We start from the raw sequence: 9862 nt of genomic DNA, 5'->3' as shown, positions 1-9862 counted from the left end.
CACACATTTCCGTTCTTAGTCTTTCTTTCCTTTTATCATTCTTTCTTCTTAACTGCGGCTGAATTTGGTTTTGTGCTCTTCTGGACTCTTTGGTGATCAAATGAAGAGGGAATACTCGTCTCTTCTTCCATCTCTTACGAGTAACCAACGTCCAACCCTCTTCCTCATCCATTGTTGACTTTTTATCATCATTTGAGTCATAATCAGATGCTTTTTGTGAGAGCTGAACTTGAACAGGTTCCAAAGAACCAAATCGAATGAACGTGGTATTCGCCCTCTGCTTAGTAGTTGGAGACTTGCAACTAGGCAACCCGTAAGCAAATGTTACAAGGTTTGACTGAGCAACATCATTAACATCTAAGTCGATTTTCCTTTCTTTGGCTAGCTTCATGATGAGTTCTTTAAGAACAAAGCATTTTTGGATCAGATGACTTATGATGCGATGATACTTACAATAGTTCGGGTCATCAACCTTTCCTATTTCTTCCGGTCGTTTGCATTCTGGCAATTCAATTAATTTCAAGTTGAGCAGTTGTTCTAGCATTTCGGGTATATCAGCGTCAAGGAAATGATACACCTTTTGTTCCCATTCCTTGAGTGATGAGCGACGCGTCTCGCGTCGTTGGCCTCCCTCAGGCCTCTTCTCGTTAGCCTTTACATTTCCCATTGAAATTTTGACTGGGGCAAGGTTGACATTCATGGAGTGTTTGACATTACTTTTTGTATTCCTGTCATTTCTCCTTATTTCTCACCTTTCTTTCTTTTCTTCAAGTACGGGAGGTTTCATATTTTCATGGCAAGAGATACTCAATTCCATGTCATGCGCACGAGTTGTCAATTCTTCGAATGTTCGGGGCTTTACCCCTTGTAGGATGTACAGAAGTCCCCAATGCATGCCTTGGATGCACATTTCTACAGCAGATATTTCAGACAGTCTATCCTTATAATCTAAACTCAAAGAACGCCACCGACTGATGTAGTCAACAACGGGTTCGTCTTTTCACTGCTTAGTATTGGTAAGCTCCATCATGCTTACCATGCGGCGCGTGCTGTAAAACCGGTTAAGGAACTCCCTTTCCAACTGATCCCAACTATCAATTGACTCAGGTTCCAAGTCTATATACCAATCAAAGGCATTCCCTTTCAGTGAACGAACAAACTGCTTTACAAAGAGGCCTCCTTGAGTCCCTGCGTTCTCACAGGTTTTTACAAAGTGAGCAACATGTTGCTTAGGGTTTCCCTTGCCATCGAATTGCAAGAACTTGGGGGGTTGATACCCATTTGGCATTCTCATATTGTCAATGCGCTTCGTATAAGGTTTTGAATATATGAGAGAATGTGTAGAAGAACCTCCATATTGTGCTCGTATGGTGTTCGTTATCATGTCCTGCAGTTGTTGGACAGATATCGAGGCCATTGAGGTGGAATGTCCTTATTGAGAAATGCCTTCACCTCCTTTTCCCTTATCACCCCTAGCATTTTCTCCCTTCAAGGTAAAGCCAGGAGGGTGCTCAAGGTCAGGATTTGATTCACCCAAATCTTGGACTTCCAGTTTGTTCATCAGGGTTGCAATTTGGACATCCTTATCTTCAAGTGCTTTTGTGAGAAAGGTGACCTTTTGTTCCATTTCAGCCATCTTTTCTTCCACATTAGAGGTGTTGGTCATCATTACTGGCATGACCTCTAGATATGGTGGAGAAAACGATGAGACAGGATGAGTCAAAGGCATTTTTTTCCTTAGGCTTCTCATCACGGGTGAAGAGTTGATAGAAAAGATCTTAGTTTCACAAATACGAATTTGTATTGATGAATATGTGGTACAATTCTCTGTAATTACAAAAGAGTGATCCTCTTATTCAATCTCCCTGAAAGATTTATTGATTGGAATTGTGGTAATGTGATTTTGATTTGAACACAAGATATCCTTTAATTTGGCTGAGGAATGGATCGAAGATCTTTGAAACGGAATTACAATGAATCTCTGGCTATGAGCTTGTTAGAAATTATTTGTTCTTCGTGTTCTTCGTGTGTTCTTCGTGTTCTTCGTGTGTTCTTCGTGTTCTTCGTGTGTTCTTCGTGTTCTTCGTGTTTGAAGGTTTGTGGTGGAAGTTCTTCGGTGCTTTAGAGGCTTGATTCCGTAGAGTTTCGTTGATTTATGGTTTGTTGAGGTTTCTAGAGGCTTTTGAGCTTGATTCTAGTGACCTTTAAGATCTGGACGAGTAGTTTGGATGATTTTTCTTCGAATGTTGTCTGTATTCGAGGTTGAAGTTCTTGAAATTCTTGGAGGCTTTGGGGTTTGATTCCGGCAGAGTTTCTGGATTTCTGAACTCAAGATATCTTCTTCCTTTTCTCCGTCCCCTCAATGTCTTAGGAAGGCTTCTATTTATAGGAGTTTAGGGGTGGGTGAGCGACACGTGGCGGAGTCTGATTGGTGACACTTGTCACAGCTTGATTGGTCCGCTTATGTCATCGCTTACATGTGCTGGATTGCTTGTGTCATCGCTTACACGTGCCGGGCTGCTTGTGTCATCGCTTACACGTGCTGGTTCGCTTGTGTCATCGCTTACACGTGCTGATGCAGTTTCATGCCTTTATTTCAATGACACTTGGCAAATTTCTATTGGAATCCGAATATTGATGGCAAAACCTAGCAGCAGTACGTGGCGCCTTGTAATTGGTTGTATTTTGTAGACTTGGTAGTATGATGTGTCAGCTTGTGATAGATCGAAAATTTTCCCTCTCTACAGGCATGTTGCCAAAGGAAAATCAAAACCCAATTAACTAATATTCACTATGAAGGAAAATTTTGCCTAAAATACAAGCATTCCCCTTCCTTTTATAGACTCGAGGAATTGGAAGAAATTCGACAACTACTGGCTCCTCGTTGGGTAGGTGTGAGTACTGTGACCTAAAGCGGATAAAATGCAAAGGGATAGGAATCTGCCCTCTTATGCTAAGGTTGTGAATGGGGTAACAATAACCAAAAGGAATATTAAACTGCATTTTGTCTTTCAAATATGGGGTCAATTCAATTTTTGTCTCGTAAAATTTTAAATTGTAACAATTTAGTCCCTCCATCTATTTTACTTACATTCATATTTCCTAATAGAATGCTGAGGTTCCCTATATTTAAGGGATCAAAATTGTACCAACCACATGGTTTGAGGTATAAAAAAAAATGCAAGAAATGGATGTAAATAGACAGAAAAAATTGTCCCCCATTTGGAATTAATTAAGAGAGGGAACCACGTTAAGAAAAGGCATAAGTACTTATTATTCTTGATTTATAGAAAGAATGTTGATTACCAAATGCTTATTCTTCTTTACATCTAGAAGGAATGAACCAAATGATAACATTAGTCTACTCCTCCATTATGAGAAGTGTAAAGTCAAAATTAAAAGAATCTTCTTTGTTAACCTCTTGATCATGTTGTTGTTCAGTCCAACAATATCTTTCATGACCCTAAAAAAAAAAAAAGCCCAAATAGTATGTCGTATACCAATAAACCCAACTCCCCCCATGCATTTGGCTACTTATTAATCTCTTCTCTTCTTTTTTTTCTTTTTTTTTTTTTTTGAGAAAAATTAATCTCTTCTCTTCTAAGTGTCAAAATCACACTGAAATACTGGTGGCACATATGACTTGAGCTCACCAAAGATATTGTCATCTCCTTCACCATAAACACTTGAATCCTGACAATCAAAGTATGTTTGTATATCATCAGGAAATGAGCATTGTGGCGGGTCAGACTCCGATGGCATTGGTGAACATTCGGCCACCGATGACATCTCCATCATTTCCCTAAACTTTGAGGACTGAAGCAGAAGCCCTAGGGCTGATGTGGCAGTTGCAGCTGGTCGGGGTTGAGTCAGCAAGGTTTCTCCTGAGCTGTATGTTGGTTGGTTGTGGAGGAAAGTTGATGCAAGTTCTTGGTTATTAGGGTTTGGTGTTAAATTAGGTTCAGCATTAGGAACATGGAGACTGGGATTATAATCAGTACTGTTACTACTATTATCTTTATTGGGTTTTAGCCATTTGATGTAACGACTAAGATCGAAGTTTGTGACTGCATTAAGTCCACGGTATTCTATAGCCGCCATGTCATATGCAGTGGCAGCTTCTTCTTGGGTAGCTGCAAAAATCAATGAGATCATGATTAATGATGTTTTGGTCTTTATTAATGAGTACCTTAATTCAATGATTAAGAAACAACAAATATTTAATTATAAATTTCAATGCACACTTTTTAAAAAAGAAAAGTGTATAAAAAACATATATTCCAGTTAACCGTCTGCATAATTAGTTTGTATACACTAATTCATTATGGTGTGCTTTTCTTCTTATTTGTGCACAAATTGACTTTATTTTTAAAGAGTTGTATAAAAACATTATTTAATGGAATATTAAGTTCATCTAAATTTGGAGTAATTATTTAGTAAACTAAGAGTAATATCCTTATTTTGAGACCATCTCACCAATCTTGCCACCCACACCCTTGGTGCAATGGTTACTTTACAAGTATATTATTTGTGCAGTGTGGGGGCAAAAGTCATGGTTCAAGTCTCCAAGAGGGAGCTTCACATACATATATACTTACATTATGGTAGAGTAGAATTTCTATCTTGTATAAAATTAAAAAAAAAAATTAATATATATATATTTTTTTACAAATAATAGCGGAAATGAAACATTAATTGCTTTCAAAGTTATATTTGTGGAAATTTGGTTTTTGTTCTTTTTTTATTTGTGAAATTTGGTAATTGGTAGTACTAAAATACCCTTAAATTGAAAATTGTAGCAAATTCTAGGTACTATATGCGGTTGGCCTTACTGGACACAAGACAAAGATGAATTTGAGACACAAAGAACAAGTAGTGTTTTTGGCACGCATCATAAACACGAACTTTGTTTAATTTCAATCTTTTTTCTTTTCTTTTTTTCTTTTCTTTTTTGGTTAGTTGCTCACTTATCCCTTTGTCTTTATTGAAGGATAAATGAAAGAAAACAACAGTGTATTATTTGATTGCGTAAAGAACTGTTTTTATAAGCCATAACAAAAATTGAATATTTTTTACCATCGAATCTAATTATGTTAGACAAAGCTGATATCAGATTACGATAATAGAAAGAGGAGGAATACCGTATGTCCCGAGATAGAGATATTTATTTCCAAGGACTCGACCAATTCGAGCTTCCCATCTTCCATTATGATGATGCCTGCCCATTGATAATAAAAGAAATCCATATTTCAAATACGAGACAGGTTGCAATTGAAGCTTTGATAGTCACAGACATATATATATATATATATATATATATATATATATATATATATATATATATATACACACATACAAATCGATTCATATAAAGTACATATTTGGTCTTTATAAAGTACACTTCAACAAATTATGGGAAAGAACTGTGTCTCATCGAAGAGCACAAACAGTGAAACTTGGAATGATTTTTTTTTTTTATTATTATCTTTGAGACAATAATTGTTGAGTTAAATGACATTAGGAAGTTCTTAATTACTTCTTGAAATTATTCAGTGCCCCATATGCCACACTCTACTCTCACATAAGAGTAAGTCCTACCCGTGAATCCAAGGGCGGAACTGTGTAGAGCTATGAGAGGCCATGCCCCCCAAAAAAAAATTACATTTTTTTCCGTTATAAGTAAAAAAAAAAAAAAGAAAAAAAGATACCAATTCTATATTCCAAGAGCTAGCCCCTCCAAGCAAAATATTGGGGCCCCCCACCTCTTCCTTCCTCTCCCAAAACAGTTATTCTTTTTTACTTTCTCTCCCTCCCAAGTCCTAGCACATTGGCCAAAAGTTCTTTCGACATTTACTTTTTGAACATCCACCCTAGTCTATTTAAAAGATTCTGTTTATTTTACACAAAAAAATTTACTTTTTCTATTTTACACCATCACTTTTACAAAACACTCACATCAATTTATTTATTATACACACTTTTTTTATTAAAATAATATTTCTCTTCCATTTTGTTATTATTTCCCACCTACCCCCCCTAACACCCCCCTTCTTTTTTCTCTGAGACAACACTCCCTTCTTTAGTCCTTATCTCTATCTCCGCCTCTCTTTCTTCTCCTTCTTTCTTTTTTCTTTTTTTTTTTTTTGAGAATCTTTTCTTTCCTCTGCTTCTTTTACAATTTGAGTTTTATGCTTTTATTATAGATGATGATTTTGGGTTGGGTTTGATTAAGGGCAATGATTTTGGGCAAAGAAAACAAAATTTCGGTATGGGTTTTTCTTCCTCTTCTTCAGCATCTTCTTCTTCTCCTTCTTTCTTTTTTCAATTTCGGTTTGATTATTTATATGAATTTGTATATGGGTTTGATGAATTTGAATCTAGATTTAGAACGATTTTGTGGTGTGTCCGTGATGATTTTGGATTGGGTTTCCCGGTGAGTTTTGATTGATTTTGAGTTGGGTTTTCCAGTGGTTTGTCTTGATTTTGAGTTGGCTTTTCTAATTACTTTTCCGTTGATTTTGGGTTAATATTATGTTGATTTTGGGTTAATGTTCTGTTGATTTTGGGTTATTTCTCTATGCTAGGTTGCGGTGTTTGGTGGTGGCGCTAGGTTTGGTGGTTGGGTGGTTATTCTGGCACGCTGGGTTGTTGTAATTGTTGGGGAAGAGAAGTAGTTTGATAGAGGAGAGAGAAAAAAATTAAAAAAAATCGTTTACAAATGAACAGTAACCTTGTATATTTACACGGTTATGGTTCATTTACACAGCCAGTGTATATTTTGCACATTTTTACACCCACTGATGTGGGTGATTTTTTGCTCAAAATGTGTAAAATTTGTACACTCTTTTATTTTAGAAGACTATAAACAGACTGGTGTGGATGCTCTTAGCTCAGCTTCTTTAGAAGTTTTATTCACATTTTTCCCAAAAAGTATTACACCGTTAACTTCCTTTCTACTTTCTAGTTAGCCGCTCAAATCTCTCATTAGAACCGGTGCTCTCACATTTTTACTTTTTAAGTTTAACTCTTTTCAATTAGATCTATCTTTGGCTAAAAATACTCTCTAATGATGGCAACCTATATATAATTCACTTTGTTTAGCAAATGCTCTCACATTATCTTTATTTAGCAGTATGACTACTCTATATAATAATGGACCATATATATAGCGTGTTCTCTTCCTCAACAAAGAATTTCCGTATTTGAATCTAAAGTGAAAATAGCTTTAAAATCTTGACAGGTTCAAAATTCTTTTTTTAAGTCTTTCATTTCTATTTATTTAAATTATGCTTTATTTTTTTTCCCCTTAATTTATTTAACCAATTGACAAGCTTTATTCACTATTTTATCTAGAATTACACATTGACTTTTACTTAAATTTAGCATTTGGAGAATCTAAATTGATGGATGATATCAGTTGTTTAAGTTGGTTAGTATTTTGAGTGTTGACTATAATGGAAGATGCTTAGTTCTTTTTTTTTTTTAATATTTGTTATATGATACTTTGGCAAACGGGTAACTTTTGTGTGTGTATATATATAGCATCTTGGCCCCTCCACACATTAATTCTTGGCCCCACCCTTGTGTGAGTCTTGTACATAAACACAAACCGGCCAATTGAGAGGGAATAGAAAGTTGTGTTTTGTTTAGATCTCTCTCTCTCTCTCTCTCTAAATTTTTTATAAAAAAAAAAAACTACTTTCTATCCCCTCTCAATCGGCTGGTTTTTTTTTTCCCCCCTAAGGTGAGTGGACTATTGGACTATTAACTTATTTAACGGCAGAGTGATAGAATTTTCTATTTGGCACATATGTAAAGTTAAGGGAGTAAGCTAAAATAAAAGTTCAAGTGATGTCATAGCTACTACCTTAAAGTTTAAGAGATATCATGGCATTTTTCTCAAAAGTAATTCACCGAATGTATGAAATAATTTATAATTTCACTTATTAGAATTGTACAAAGATTTTATTGATGATAAAATTTCAAAAGCTATTGAAAATTATGATAGTTACCTTGCAACACCTCTATATTTGGAAACTCCTCGAGAAAAACCACTGCTTTTCCTGCAAATTATATCTCACATCAATTCAAATTTTGAAATTTACACCTTATTTTTCTCAAAATTGAATGTATATGTAGATTCTAAACCTTCTCAATGAGCCAATATATTCTTCTCTTGATAGACCCTCCATTTCTTTGAGTTGTTTATGGTATATTGATAACTGCAATTGTTAAGAGGGATTAGCCTCTTGGCCCTCTTCCTTAATCATCTACTCTAGTCTATAGCGTTATTGAAAAATAATTGAAAAAAATAAACATAAAAAATCAATAAAACCGAATTACCGGAAAGTTAAGAATGGTTTCTTCACCCCAGTATTTCAGTGCTGCAAGGTCATAAGCATGTGCAGCTGCTTCTTCATCATCATAGGCACCTGAAAATTCAACAGTAGTGCAAAAGACTAAGAAATTAACACTACAAAACCAGAAGCACAAAATTATAATAAAGTTGCACTCAAATAAGTAACTACAATTCCTTCATTTCTATAATTAAAGGTGTACAATTTAGCCTTCATTTTCAAGATATACATGTAGCAGCAGTGATTAATACATACCAAGATAGACTGCAATGGAGTAGAATTCCCACCAATCACCAACAAGTATGCCAAAGCCAAAAAGAAATAGGAAGAAAAAACCATAAGAAATATGAACATATAATCGATTAACAAACATAGAGAGAATAAAAACAAATAAACATGAGCATGAACCTTGTCTTCCTTTCTTGTTTTGGGATTCATTCCAACAGTTCTTATCCCACAAGTGAGCTTCATATCGGCCTGTCCATCGATGCCTGAAATAATCAAACCACACCCACTTCAGAAAAACTAAAGGAAATGAAAGAAAACATAATGGAAATATACAAATTAATAAAGTGGGTACGTAGTAATTTACTGACCTTGTGACCCCTCGATATATTGAGCTACGTTGAGGAGGAGAGTCTCTAGGAACACTTCTCCTTGTTCGTTTCACCTTTGTGACAGTGTTAGAGCTATTAGTGTTATTGTTATTGTTACTGCCGTTTGCATTGTTTTTCTGGTTATTCTGTGATGATTTCGCCATGAAAGTCAATGAAGAAGATGAATATGAGAGAGAAAAATGTTAAGAGAGAGAGAGAGATATGACTAAGTCCTAGAATGAGAAGGACTATAAAGGATGACAATGATATAAGAGGCAAAAGAATGGAGTCAGAAGAGTCAGAAGAGTATGGGCTGGCAAGCTAGAGAGGCCGGGCCGGCAAAGGAGCTAGGTAGGTATTTTGTGACCATCTAGTTTAACCGGCTCATAAAGCCTTTTTCTTCTTGTCCTCACCTAACACTGTGCTAAATTTAGTTTGATCATATTGAAATCTAATTGATGTAGCCCTTTCTGTCTTTATTTTATAGGATGAACCTTATTTTATAGGATAAATCTTTCTTTTATTTCATATTTATATAAAAGTCGTAATGGTATATTGTCATTTTTGGATATTTTATGCTTGCTTGTGAGATGAAAATACCGTTAATTTATATTTCATCAATGACAGTATGCTATGTGTTTTTTTTTTTTTTTTTACTACGTGTGGAATGAAGATCTTTTTTTCTTTTGTCTCATTCTAGCTGTTCTAATTTTTCATCAATCAAACAATCGTAAATTACTATATGTGTTTTTTATTTTTATTTAATATATATATATATTTCAGTAAGTGTAATATAAAATGGAATAATAGAAGTGGGATGGAACAATTTTATTGGCGTGTGTGTGAATACATTTATTGAGAGAGAGAGAGAGAGAAATAGAGATTAAATTAGATGAAGTATAAGTTATG

General features: G+C 35.1%; 1 protein-coding gene across 2 annotated transcripts; it reads right to left on the bottom strand.

Moving 5' to 3' along the window:
* Positions 1-3194: 3194 nt before the first annotated feature.
* Positions 3195-9339, bottom strand: LOC142608602 (AP2-like ethylene-responsive transcription factor At1g79700). 2 transcript variants are annotated; one of them, XM_075780306.1, is made up of 8 exons: positions 8954-9339; positions 8766-8848; positions 8613-8621; positions 8344-8432; positions 8149-8222; positions 8013-8063; positions 5142-5218; positions 3195-4133 (listed from the first exon to the last, which is right to left on the bottom strand). In XM_075780306.1, the coding sequence occupies exons 1-8, from the start codon at positions 9115-9117 to the stop codon at positions 3601-3603; spliced, it is 1080 nt and encodes a 359-aa protein (XP_075636421.1). In that variant the 5' UTR covers positions 9118-9339; the 3' UTR covers positions 3195-3600. The 2 variants fall into 2 exon arrangements, with proteins under 2 accessions (XP_075636421.1, XP_075636414.1); XM_075780299.1 differs by lacking the exon at positions 8613-8621 and having other exon boundaries at positions 8754-8848.
* Positions 9340-9862: the final 523 nt, after the last annotated feature.

The sequence above is a fragment of the Castanea sativa genome, chromosome 1, assembly GCF_040712315.1.
Source record: "Castanea sativa cultivar Marrone di Chiusa Pesio chromosome 1, ASM4071231v1".
Taxonomy (NCBI): Eukaryota; Viridiplantae; Streptophyta; class Magnoliopsida; order Fagales; family Fagaceae; genus Castanea; species Castanea sativa.
Note: the sequence above shows the minus strand (reverse complement) of the source record. Positions and strands in the feature narration are given on the sequence as shown.